This window comes from Poecilia mexicana, unplaced genomic scaffold (genome assembly GCF_051168715.1).
Source record: "Poecilia mexicana isolate PSO_F unplaced genomic scaffold, ASM5116871v1 scaffold_23, whole genome shotgun sequence".
NCBI lineage: Eukaryota > Metazoa > Chordata > Actinopteri > Cyprinodontiformes > Poeciliidae > Poecilia > Poecilia mexicana.
Window position 1 is genome coordinate 18,519,769 of NW_028263392.1, and position 14,234 is coordinate 18,534,002.

Below are 14,234 nucleotides of genomic sequence, written 5' to 3' on the forward strand. Positions count from 1 at the left end.
TCATTAGCAGTCTTTCCATCTACAACTTTTATGTGATCATTTTACCCAGAGCAGTTTTTTAAATAGGAAACAAATATGGCTGACCTCACCTCAGAATCTCTTATTAAATCAAGACGAACTCTTTCCTGCTCTTTGGAGAAATTCCACACAAAAGGGAAACATTTCAACTCCCTTTTGGGAGTTCTTTACTTGCCTTTAGAGGGCCTTTGTTGTCCATCTTGTATTTGTCTGGGAAACTTCTGCTAAGTGCCAGATGACGGGCGTGTGTGTAGAACTGTCACAAGAAACGATAGATGCCAAAAAAGTCCATCAAAACATCTTATATGTAGTTTTTTTACTCTGTCCATGTATTAGTTTATTTTGTACTTAGCTTTTTTTTTATAAAGTAAAAATAACCACAGCTAATCAAACACTGAAAATTCTTGCTGTTCAATTTCATTTTGAAACAAAAATCAAGTTAACACTGTAACTGTATCTTTATAGAGTCCCTGTACAAGGTCCTTACTCCCTTTGATGTTTTATCATTTATTGCTTTTACTAATCAATTATGATCAACAAAATTTTACAATTTCCCCAAAAACCCTTTGGGTTCTGTTAAGAAAATAAATTTAAAATATGATAGTTTCAAAACTTAGCAACATCTCTTGATTGAAATAGCCTAATTATAGTTTTCAGATTAATAACTTATTCTGCCCTATTGACCTTTGTGTTACCTGTAGTTACAGTAGATTGTTTGCTAAGATCTGTTGATCTGCCCTTTGTCTGTGTGGGAAAGAAACAGAAGTTCCAGCTTCACACTGATATGTGAAAAGCCATAAAACAGCAGGAGTCCAGGCCAGTGGAGGAGAAGCTCTGCTTCCACTTTGTTCAGATAAAGGTGACACCTGGTGTTTGATCTTGAAAACAAATTGTAGGTGGTTTCTAACTTTTAAGAGGGTTCGAGACAGCTCCTGGTTGGCTGAGCAAAAATACGCCTTATTTGAATAAATTAAAGACAAGAATACACCTTTACTATAAAAGTTTGTACAAAGGAGTAACAAATCAGATTTTGCTCTTTGCAATTTCTCCAAAGACGGCTTTGGTTTTCTTTCTTTCTTTCTTCTTCTTCTTTTCAATTTGTCTCAGGTAAATGAATGTCTGTTTTAGTGTGTCTGAAGTCTCTGGTTGTCAATGTGATTTTATACTTTTAAATGTTAGAATAAACTCTGAAAATGTATGATGTGGAGCGCTAACTGTCATCTCTGTGTGACTTTTGTTTCCATGCATGGGATCATTGAATCCGGGAGCACAAGAGAATATAATGAGCCAGAAGTTAATGATTTTATTCTCTTAACAGTTCACAGTTTCTATAAAAATAATGACAAAATTATTTAAAGTGAGTATTATGTTAAATTGACTTTTTTTTAAAACTTTATACCATGTTATAATGTTATTTATTATCAATATCATGCAGTTTTGGTTTGAGTATGTCTTGCATGTTTGAGAAATCCTTGAATCTCCCATGGCAACCATTCAGGGGTACCTAAGGGCTTGCTGTTTGGAGCTGCCTTCCCCACCCAGCTCCACCAGACTAAGAAAACATCTGGAGGAGTTCCACCAGGTTTTCTCTGAACTCATCTTACAAACTACTTCTCATCCATCACTTCTAATGGTTGTAACTGGGATAATGGAGCAGCACTGTTGTGACAACATTCTTAAGGTGAAAAGTCTGAAAGAGTAGGAGCTTCTTAAAGAGACAGATGCTCAATGTCAAGGGACTAAACTACAAATCTGACAGCTGGAGCAGTTTATCTGGAAGAATGGAGGAGAAGTGCTGCCTGAGAGCGATCCACACAGAGAGCAAGCTGATAAACACTCTTTCACTGAAAGGGTGAATATTAATGCAATCACTTCTTTCTTATTTTTATTGATCGTTGATTGATCCGGAAAAAAAACTAATGAGGTAAAAAAAAAAATCACAGGGGTACTTTTTGTGGGGACTGTTAATTTAATTAACACAATCCCACTCCAAAAGACTTTTTGAGATTTATTTGTTGGCAACAATAACACCAGTGTTGTGTTCAAGACCACCTAACCCGAGACCAAGACAAGACCAAGACCAGAGTGTATCGAGACCGAGACAAGACCAAGACTTTTAGGGTCCGAGACCAAGTCAAGACCAAGACCGATGAAAGTCGAGACCGAGTCAAGACCAAGACCAGCGGCCGTGCTACATGATACAATAAAATGTAAAATATGATTGAAATTGCTTCTCAAAATAAACTGAAAGATCCATATTCCCATAAAAAACACCTAGATATTAAATACTTAATACATTTTACCAATATTAAATATTCCATTTCTGTGCTAAAATGTGTGATGGTCTCATGCCATCCCTAAAAACATAACACCCTGGGCATTTGCCCATATTGCTCATGTAAGAAACCACCACTGTTGCACCATTAAACATAGCAATTGAGGCAATGCCCTGACGGTAAATAACGCTCAACTACCAACACTGACCAAGGAGCAACAAGCAAGAATTAACCAAACAGAAGGCGCTCATCGTGACTGTTTTCACTCTCTATCCCAGTACATGAAGCCAGGTAGTCTGACACCATGGCAGACATTACAGTTGCCACTTTGAACAAAAACAATCAAAGAGTGCATGCCCTTTCTTTCTTGTGTTTTAGTTATTTGTTAATTTAAATATCAACGTACATAATTAAATAAAATAATGATGCAGTGCACACAGAGCATTACAAGAACAAAGAACAGGTGTTCTGTCAGGTCAGATCGTCATACGCTTAGCACAAACTCACGGTGTTCTGTCAGATCAGCATACGTTGTCAGATAGTCGTACGTTTAGCTCAGACATGCATACGCTGTCATTACCATATGATTTTATTTAATCAGCAACATAGAATCATGACGTAGATCATTATTAACAGTTATTAACAGTTGTATGGCATCCAACTGCAGCCAGACCTGCTTTAAATACACTTTGAAACCATGACAACGCATGTATATCTATCTAGTTATCATATTATGTCATATTATAAACAATTTAGGGCTGTTGTAAACGAATATTTTAGTAATCGAGTAATCTATCGATTATTCTTACGATTAATCGAGTAATCGGATAAAAAAAAAATTATAAAATGAAATATTGGTAAATCTGGCATAATACCGGTGTTACTATCAGATATCAATCAGTCCAATTTTTCATATTTGAGCATCCCTAACAGTTGCTTTTTTGTAGTTTAGAAAACTAACCTGTAACAATAATAGCTCACTTTCTAAGTTAACCAGAAGAAAAGTTATAGAAAAATCTGAAATTATATTGAATTTAATAACAAAGAGGCAGGCTCACAAATATGCTTATAAAAATGTCTACAATCCAGCTTTTAGTTTATGTATTCATCTTCAGTGAGTTTAATAGATTAATTAAACTCACCTTGCCACCTAACCTGTCACGCTTTGGGTTTGAAAATACGGGAAATGTCGCCTGGAGTGGGAGGAGAGGGCGAATGAACGAACGTAAGATGGGGTGGAGGGGAGGAAATAGACCAGCGGACTGACGAACCGATAGACCGGGGGACGAACACGGGGGGAAGCAATACGGGATATTTACGACACCTTCACTGGTCACACTCAGAAACTCATCTACCAGCCATGTACGATGCGCTCCGCCACCCGTTTCTTCAGACCGGGATATGAAATTTATTGTGCGGTTCGTCGGTAAAGCTACATTTACACGGTAAGCATCAGCTACTCAGCCGCCCGCCCTGTTCAGTCTATCCGCTCACCTCAGCGCTCTTCCCGCCGTTCGCTTTCAACCAGCAGCCCCGGAGGAGAAATGCTGCCGTACTCCAGGCATTCCCCCAGTCATTTTAAGGATGCTTATTGGTTCCCCAAAAACGATAAAAAGTCGGGCATTATCATCAATCAATAAAATCCCCACGGGCCAATCTTGAAGATTGGACTTGCTGAGACTTAGCTTTTGTCAACAACTCAGAGGCGGAAGTGAGAGCTCCGCGCAACGCAAATGAAGTCCCGGCCGGAACACGGTGCGCTAACTAATAAAACATAAATTAACGAAGCTTCGAGGCAGGTAAATTTTCCTCGAGGAATTTTAGTAATCGAGGTACTCGAATCATTCGAGGAATCGTTTCAGCCCTAAAACAATTTAATGACTTATTTTTGTCATAACTTGTTGCGTATGCTGAACTGACAACTCCACTGACGGTCGAACTTCTTAAGGCGCATGTGTTGGCATGGTACTCACTGCATGTATGCTAGCAACATAGAATCATGACGTAGATCGTCATACACTTTGATATTAACAGTTGTATGGCGTCCTGACTTAGCGGTTAAGTGAGTTTTACACGGGCGTGTGTTGTAGCTGACTCCAGCTGCAGCCAGACCTGCTTTAAATACACTTTGAAACCATGACAACACATGTATATCTATATAGTTATCATTGAAAACAATTTAATGACTTATTTTCGTCATAACTTGCTGCATATGGTGAACTGACAACTCCTCTGACGGTCGGACTTCTTAATGCGCATGCGCAGGCATGGTACTCACTGCATGTATGCTATTCTGACAGCGTATGGCTATCTGATAGAACAACGGCTCTCAGTGAGTGACACTCCAGTCCTATCTATAAGTAAAGAGCCGTGGAGAAGAATCGACTGTTTCTGAATGTCACATCACTATATTGCAGACTTTTGGACATAGCGTTGTCCCATATATGCGACAAGACAGTCAACATCTCCGCACAATAACTCAGACAGTGAGTGACTTTTTTTCATTACAATGCTTATGTGTCTCTGCAGCTAGCTTTGCTAACATCACGTTAACGGAGCTTACCTTCTTTGAGCTACTTTTCTAAGTGACGAAAATAGTTAGACGTTGTCCCCATCGTCTCTGAAAGCGAAGCGCTGCTGAGTTAGCTCTGGCCATCGGATTTCTTACTATTTATGCAGTGCTATTATATTACTGACGATTAGACAAACATTTTCTGCCGCTGAGAGAAAACCACTGCGCATGTCCTGGAGCGCCGCGTGCGAGTGAAAGGTGGGGAGGGGGAGGAGGGAGGAGGGAGTAGCGCCGCGCGCGCGAGTGAAAGGTGGGGAGGGGAGCAGGAGGGAGGAGTAACAGAAACAGGTAGTTGCTTGGATTTTAATCAGTGCGTTTTGCATCTGCTGAAAACAAAGATGTTAACAAATAAAGTGGACAGTATGCTGCACGTTTAGTGATATTTTCACAGTTGCGGTCTCGACTGGTCTTGAAATAAAATGCCGAGTCCTCAGCGCCCGAGACCGAGACAAGACCGAGACCATCAGAAAAGGGTCTTAAGACCGGACTCGAGACCAAGACCGATCTCGAGTACCACAACACTGAATAACCCAGATAGCACATGATGTTAAATCAACGTTGAAAAATAGTTAGAATCGTTGATCTTTGGTTGAAGTCGACAAAGGACGGTGGATCAACCATCAAACAACCATCCAATCAAACCGTTGAAACTGTGACATTGAATCAACATTGTTTTGTGGTTGAAATCTGATCACTGAAATGCCGAAGTCTGATTAATGGTTGATTTTTGGTTGAAGACGACAAATGACGGTGGATCAACCATCAAACAACCATCCACCTCTAGCCAAGTAACCAATGTTGAAACTGTGACATTGAATCAATGTTGTTTTGTGGTTGAAATCTAATGACTGAAATGCTGATGTCTGATCAACATCTGATCAATATTGAATCAATGTCAGATGCACCCCTTCCCCTCCTCTCCTCCTCATCAGCGCTCTGGGTCAGAGTATTTTATTACTGAGCGGGGGTTATCACATTTAAATTAACCACTGTAGAGGATAGTCGGTGCTGATTCCTTTCTGTACATTTTCTTACTTGTTCATAACAATTCTCACTGACTGTGTGTGTGTGATATATTGACACAAAAACATCTACAACTTACTACAAGGAGTGGAGGGGTCCACCCCCACCGTTTACATGAGTGGGATGTCCCAAACACACAGCTGCTTCGCTGTTGGCTTGTTGGAAAATATGTTAATTCAATGTTGAATTATCATCACAAAGGTTGCATGTTTGGTTGAGGTCGACAACTGATGGTGGATCAACTATAAAACAACCATTCAATTCTAGCCAATTAACTAATGTTGAAACTGTGTCATTGAATCAATGTTGTTTTGTGGTTGACATCAAATAAATGAAATGCCAACGTCGAATCCAGTGTGTTTCACCACTGGTCCTCCAGGCCCTACAAGTTTTAGGCATTTCCCTAATTCAACACACATGATATTAATTGACGTCTGATTAACGGGGTTTTGCTGAACTGAAAAAACGCAGGTCAGTTTGATTGACGTCAAGGTTTGGGGAAGAACTACCCAGATAGCACACGATGTTAATTTAATGTTGAATTATGATCACAAAGGCTGCATGTATGGTTCAGGTCAATGACAGAAGCTGGATCAACCATCAAACAACCATTCAATTCTAGCCAATTAACATTCATTGATTGAAATGCCACATCGAATCCAATGTTTTTCAGCACTGGCACCAGGCACACTGCCCTGCAAGTTTTAGTCATTTCCCTAATTCAGCACACATGATTTTAATTAACATTTGATTAACAAGGTTTTGCTGAACTGAAAGCATGCAGGTCAGTTTGCCTTGAGGATAAGGTTTGGGGAAAAACTAGTAATCAAAGTGTTCAGGTGTTTTTTGCACCCATCACCACCGCCTGCCATTCAAACGCCCAACCCCCTTCCCTCCACCCGTCAAAAACACACACACACCTCTTTCCCCCCACCTGGGCCCATCTACCCCTCAATCGGGTGAAACAACTTTAATTTTAAGTGAGGGTTTTTCATTTTTCACATTTTATTTTTTAAAAGATTGTTTTGGCTAGTGGCCTTTATTTGATAGTTAATTGACAGGAAAGTGGGTAATGAGAGAAGGGGGGGTAATGCAGCAAAGGTTGCCAAGGTCAGGAATTGAACCTGTGACAGCTGCGTTGAGGACTGAGGCCTTGATTGTGGTTTGTGCTTAACCCCTGCGCCACCACAGCACAACCCCTTTTAGGTGAGGGTTAATCACGTTTTAACTTAAGCACTATGTGTTGACAACACTGAGTTGTGATTCCGTTCTGTACCCAGATTCACTAGCGGAACAAGTCAGCGTTGGGCCGGGGGGCGGGGCTAATTACCGGACCCCTAACGAATCACCAGGCCCCTGACGTTTATCGCCTGCGCTACCAGAAACTGTTGAGCGAGGGGCGGGGAGGTTGGTCTGCGTTTTTTGTTTGATCTTTACCCAGGAAACACATCGGCTAAACCGTGAGTGAAACGGTCACTGGGACTGACTAGTATATATTCCATTGAGGGAAAGTAACTTTAACATTAAATAGACCTTTCTCAACAGGCAGTAGACTTTCTCAGTCTATAATCAGATATTTAAGCGACTTGAAACCGCACCCCCAGCCCCACCCCCCCTTAGCTCTGCGCCTGCCCAGATTGCACATGATAGCAATTCAACATTGAATTAACATCTTTTGCCAACAAGCCAACAGCGAAGTGGCTGTGTGTTTGGGACATCCCACTCATGTAAATGGTGGGGGTGGACTGCTCCACTCCTTGTAGTAAGTTGTAGATGTTTTTGTGTCAATATATCACACACAAATGGTCAGTAGGACTTTTTTATGAAAAAGAAAGAAAATGTACAGAAATGAATCTTCACCCACTATCCTTTACAGAGGTTAATTTAGAATGTAATACCCCCCACTCACTAATAAAATGCTCTGACCCAGAGCTCTGATGAGGAGGAGAGGAGGGGAAGGGGTGTGGCAAAAGAGCTGACATTGATTCAACATTGATTCAACATTGATCAGTCGTTGATCAGACATTAGCATTTCATTCATTAGATTTCAACCACAAAACAACATTGACTCAATGACACAGTTTCAACATTGGTTACTTGGCTGGAGGTGGATGGTTGTTTGATGGTTGATCAACCGTCAGTTGTTGACCTCAACCAAAGATCAACCATTCTAACTATAATTCAACGTTTATTTACCGTTGTGTGCAATCTGGGCAGTTTGTTGCAGCCCTCATCACCTCCTCATCTCCCCCTACTCCCTCCCAAACCTCCCCCACCCAGCCGCTCCTCCCAACCTTCTCCTCTTTACCCCCTCTCATCCCTTCTTCCCTCCCCCTCCTTGAGCTCTGGGTCAGAACATTTTATTACTAGGTGGGGGTTAATCATGTTTCAAATTAAGCACTACATGTTGAGAACAGTGGGTTGTGATTCCTTTCTGTACATTTTCTTACTTGTCTGTAAATATTATTACTGACTGTGCATAATGTGTTGACACAAAAACATCTACAAGTCTGTACTAGGAGTTGTACAGTCCACCTCCCCAATTTTACACTTGTGGTTTGTCCCAACCAAACAGCCACTTTGCTGCTGGCTTGTTTGCTACCGGCTTCTGAATTGAATTCTCCGCTGAGCACTTTTATGGTAAGTTTTTCAATATTACTTTGATCTTAAATGTGTTTATTGAAAAATAAGGGCATTGTTTTGTGCCCATAGTAATCCTGGTTATTTTGGGGCAAAACGGATATTCTTAATAATTGAGGTCATGTCTCCTTTTGTATTATTTTCATCCTACCCACCACTCCAGGCCTAAGTATGAAATCCTGCGAGATTTTGTGGGATTTGAGTTTTTAAAATAGGGTGGGGCCTATTGTTTGGTCTGGGAGAACATGTGGTGGACAAGGAAGTGTAAGGCTGGCTGGTCCAGGTGGGCTTTAAATTGTTGTGATAGTAATCACTTGTTTTTAACTTTTTATTATGATGTGCTTAGGGACGTGGTTAAATGAGCCTCTGTACCAGAACAGCTGAGTTGGATGATTACATGACCGTCTGCAGCCATCAAGAAGTGCAGAAGGTTGTTAATCATCCACAGATTCAATCCAGGTGAGGCAGAAGGGAAACACTTAACATGTAAGGCAGGTGAAACACTGAACTAAACCTGCTAATGACTGATTCAGTCTGTTGATCCTTGGATTGGTAACTGGTTAAATTGAACTGGACTATTGTTACTTGTGTGGGATCTTTATTAGCATATAGACACTTTTTAAGGAATTTAATCAACTTGGAAATATTTGTAGTTGATGGAAGATTGAACCAGCTATTTGATGGAAGTTTATTCTGTAAAAATTATAATTTTTCCAACTACACTATAAATCACCTTTTGTTCGATTTATTTGTCTCTGGTGTGTTAAATAAACCTGATCCTCCCTGAGTTTTATTGTTAGGTTTTCTGATAAACAGCCCTTTATTTTAAATATTGATTTAATATCAATATCATAAATCCTACACTATACTGCAGCTTGATGGGTAAATGCAGTTGTATATGTAAACATTAAGATAAATATTAATGAAAGATTAAGATATTAATTTAACAGTGAGTGTACATGGGGAACTATATGGTTTGTATTTGTTCTCAGACCTGTAACCAGTACAGTGTTTAATCTTTCATTGTGTTTCAGAACTTTTCAAATGTTTATCATATTTCTAACTGGCACCTTCCTCACTTTTATTTTTTTCAGCTGTTGCTCTGCAGTTTGACCGAAAGCTGACTCTTGAGGACTGCAGCAAAATTGTCAAGAAGTCGCTTCATTATGCGCCAGAATGAGAGGAAGACATCACAAGGAATCAAAGTGACGCCAACCAGAGTCAAACTGGGGTTACCACAACTTGTACTGTTTCCCTACTTCATACAGTACAAAGCTTAACTTCATGGACTCTGTTCTTCTGTGTACAACATACTGTTGTTTTGACAGTCAAAAAGGAATCAAATATGTTTAAAGATCTGTCTCTTTTCTTAAATAAAATGTTAAATCAAACCCATGTTGTCATTTTTAAACTTTTGTACACAGTTTACGCATCATCTGCCAATAATACAGTGTTTAACACCAGTGAAGAAACTTTTAGTGGCATGTTATGATGTAGACCTATCAGACGTAAAATGTACATAAATCCTTAGCTTTCATTCAATATAAAAACAACCCAAATCTGCATGTACATCCACAGTCAAATGAGTGTTGAATCAACATTGATTCAATGTAGAATCAACACAAATCTGCATGCAGATCCACGTTCAGCTGATGGTTGAATGAACGTTGATTCCTAACTGATTCAATGTAGAATCAACACAGATATGCATGCAGATCCACAGTCAAATGAGTGTTGAATCAACATTGATTCAATGTAGAATCAACACAAATATGCATGCAGATCCACGTTCAGATGATGGTTGACTCAACATTGATATAATGTAGAATCAACATTGATTCATAACTGATTCAATGTACTATCAACACAAATATGCATACAAGTTGACATACAGATGTCAGTAATGGTTGAAACCCTAACGTTGATTCAACATACAAGTCACCGACCACTTTCAATGTTGTTTCAATGTCAGCGTTCAACGTTGATTCAATGTTTCTGGCTGACATTGATTCAATGTTGTTTCAATCATTATGTGCTATCTGGGTAACACAAAGTTAAACTGTGGATCACTTGCACATCTCCAGCAGAGAAAAGGAAACGTCAAGCTAGTCATTAGATTGTAACTGCTTGTCATATTTTTTTTGTTTTTGGAAACACCATTACACTCATCTACTCGAACGTATTTGTGAGTGATGAGTCATTATAAAACCAACGCCTCTCCTGCAGTTAAACTGTTTCTCTGTGTGTTAGAAACAGACCCTTCCTAAGTATCTCCAGTCCAGCAGGTCTGACAGCCTCTCGGTTCGGTTCCTCTGGATGATGCGTTGACGTCGAGACTGCTGGCAGAAACTGAACATAAACTGGGTCAGCTGATTGCAGGACTCCTCAGCAGATTTGAACCGACGGTCCATGATGTAGATACCTACGACAGAAAAGAGGTTTGAAGGAACACTGACCTGAGATGAAAAACACGGAGCATTGAGGCATCTGTGTGTGTATTACCATAGGCAGCAGGGTCTGAGACATGCTCCTCCATGAAACAGCCAAACCCTGACAGATTGGTGGTGACACTTGGTATGCCCATCACAGTACACTCACCTGGAAAAGACACACCCAGCACACCTGTATGCTTAAAGGTTGGACTGCAAAGACAAGTAAATTAACAAAATGTAGGATCTCAATGAGGCACCAGCACCCTCCTAACCCCACAAGGGACAAGGGTGTTAGAAAATGGATGGATGGATTGATAGTATCTCCATGATTACAAACAATTAAACTGCCATAGAACCTTGATAAACCTATAACCTTTTGAAGCTTTTCAAGCTTTTGTATTCATATACCTTACTTAACTCCTCAAATAAAATCTAAGTGCCACTTGTCTTTATAAGTCCCCTATTTATTAACTAGAATCCAGCTGTGTGTAATTGGGGCCTGCCCATAGCAATGCAGTGACTGACTTGCAAAGCAAGTCAGTCACTGCTCTCTCTATGCATTGCATGGCAGGCACCTATTGTTCTACACCCAATAGAATGTCTCTTTATTATTATAGATTATTTATTTTTCTTCCGTCACCGTTAATGCGGCTCGTACCGCTGCGTGTACCCCCACAAAAGTGGTATCAAATCGTGCGGCTCGATGCCGAGAAGGGAGCTTTTACTTTTAAGTGGGATTCTGAGATAAAATGACGACATAAATTGAGAAAAACGAGAAAAATTTAGGCAGAGTGTCTCACAGAATCACTAAGATTTCTCTCTGAAACACACACACAGCACAGTGGAGGTCTGACTCCAAAACTCTTTTGAAGTCCCCCTCACAGGCACAAATATTGGCCTATTGATCTCAAAGTTGGTCATGACATAGATACACATGCCTGCTGGGTGTCTCACAAGTATAGAAACCAGCATCCTGTCTAACAGAGAGCCAGCCCAGGTGCAGATAATTAATTACCATAGCAACGGGTCCTAGACAGAGGCAGTGAGTAGTCTCAGCGCTGAATCAGATCTCACAATGTATTGTGGGAAGAATACATTTTTCCTATGACTATTCATGTTTTGCTTACATAACATTATTACTTCTCTGAATTTTTGAGTGTAAATTAAAATCCTTAGTATGAAATTTTAATTTTTTTTTTAAATAAAGAATTACCAACTTTCTTCATGTTTTTTAAATTTGAACCATGAGTGAGAACAAAATGTGCGAAGCTTATAGTCGTCTCGGACCCTATGTTACTGACCTGGGATTTAGCCATTGCATTTCAATTGTTTGTCAGTTCATGTATATCCCTAGGATATACTTGACAATACTTTAAGATATGTATGTTAGACCAGCATGGATCTACTTATCAGGACAAATCTAAAATGCTGGGACTAAAGTGATGGGCACACTTTGGCAGGCCCCTTACAATTTCTGCAGGAATTTTCTAGTTTAATCTGAGTCTATATGCAGATTGTCAAAAACAGGAGATGTCACCTTACAACTTAGCAGAGAACCAATAAAGTGAGCATGTGAACAGAACAACAACAGAACCAGTCAATGAAAACATCTGTAGGGTGGAAGAGCGTTAAAGGCTACAAAGTGTTGAAGGAGACGTATTGGTTGATATCCTCCAGGGAGTCAAGCCAAGAGCAAGATGGAGAAAGAAGAGGACCAGAGGCCCACAGACGGGCAGTGGGCTGCCTTGTGAAGAGAATTCAACCCCTAACCTCCCTGAATTGTGGTTAAGGTTGGGCTTCTCTCATCAGCTGTGGCTCAGACTCTATAGACTAGGGATGCTCAAGTCCAGTCCTCTAGAGCTCAACCCTGCAACTTTTACGTGCATGCCTGCTCCAACATGCCTGAGCCAAAAGGTCGACTAGCTAACGAGCCATTCTTTTGATCCAGGTGTATTGGAGAAGGATTGCAGCTAAATGTTGCAGAGTGGTTGCTTTTGAGGACTGAACTTGGCCACCCTGCTCAGACAATGACAAAGGACTTGGTCCTTTGTCATTGTCTGACAAAGGACCAAAGGACCTCTAGACTCTAGAGGACATTCATCTGCAGCCTGCCTTTCACCAAAAAAACTTTCTAGTTCTTTTCCAAAAGAGACATTCAGCCTCCTAAAGCCTTCACTTAGATTTATGAGAGGTTTTTAAAGGCTGCTTTAGACCAAAGTTAGCATAGCAACACCCCTGGGGCTCCATGTGAGTCACTAAAATAACACCAAGTTCAGAGTCAAGAGCATGTTGCATAACAGAAGAGAGCCACTGTTAATGGAAGTGTTCTACAGCAGTGGTCCCCAGCCCCCGGTCCGTGGACCAATTGGTACCGGCCGCGCAAGAAATAATTAAATATTTCCGTTTTATGTATTATTTGAGTCTGGAGGATCTTTTATTTTGAAAATCCTTTAACCGGATTCTCTCAGTTACTTGTGCGCCAACACTGAGCCAAAGCAGCAAAATGAGTAAGAAACGGATCAGATGTCTTTGTTTTATTTTTGATTCCACAGTCATATTTTGTTTTTCTAACTCATGTTTCAGATATGGAACAATCGTGTAAATATTTTTATCTGAAAAATGTTATTTTTTGAATGTGAGGTAAAACATTCATTCATCATTCATCCATTTTTACCTGCGAGTATCCCCCTGAACAGGTGCCCTCACAGAGGGTAACGTTTCGGACGAAACATTACTCCGAATTGTTCTCCAGTGAACATTCGGGGGCAAACGGGTTTACGCCCTGGACAGGTCGCCAGCATGTCCCAGGGGGAACATAGAGACAGACAACCATGCACACACATTCACACCTAAGGAGAATTTAGAGGGACCCCAATTAACCTGACAGTCATGTTTTTGGACTGTGGGTGGAAACCCACGGCAACAGCTCTACCAACTGCGCCAACTGTGCAGCACGCTATAAACGCCTAAAATACTTTTAAGTCTTATAATAATTACGTCATGAGGGAACACGTGACGCAGCTCGGACCCTGTGACGTGTTTGACCCATTCCATTCTGTTCTATGTGACAACACCGCCCTCTGGTGGTCTTGTTTTGTTCCTCCTACTCATGGACTTTCACTGGCAACATTCTGTTAAGTCCTCTCCGCTGTTCTGATTTGCTTGATGACTTTCAATTGCCCCTTTTCCACCGGCAGTAGAAACAACCCGGTTCGGCTCGGCTCTATTTCGGAGTGACCGCGTTTCCACCGGTGTTATGCCCAGAAACGCATG

General features: G+C 40.6%; 1 protein-coding gene across 1 annotated transcript in view; it reads right to left on the reverse strand.

Moving 5' to 3' along the window:
* The window catches only part of gys2 (glycogen synthase 2), a 66,966-nt gene that overhangs the window by 3,825 nt on the left and 48,907 nt on the right, over positions 1 to 14,234 (reverse strand). The window contains exons 13-15 of the mRNA XM_088003285.1: positions 11,032 to 11,127; positions 10,788 to 10,951; positions 194 to 274 (exon numbers count right to left, since the gene is read on the reverse strand). Coding sequence (XP_087859411.1) covers positions 194 to 274; positions 10,788 to 10,951; positions 11,032 to 11,127 — 341 coding nt within the window. The remainder of the gene's footprint in view (positions 1 to 193; positions 275 to 10,787; positions 10,952 to 11,031; positions 11,128 to 14,234) is intronic.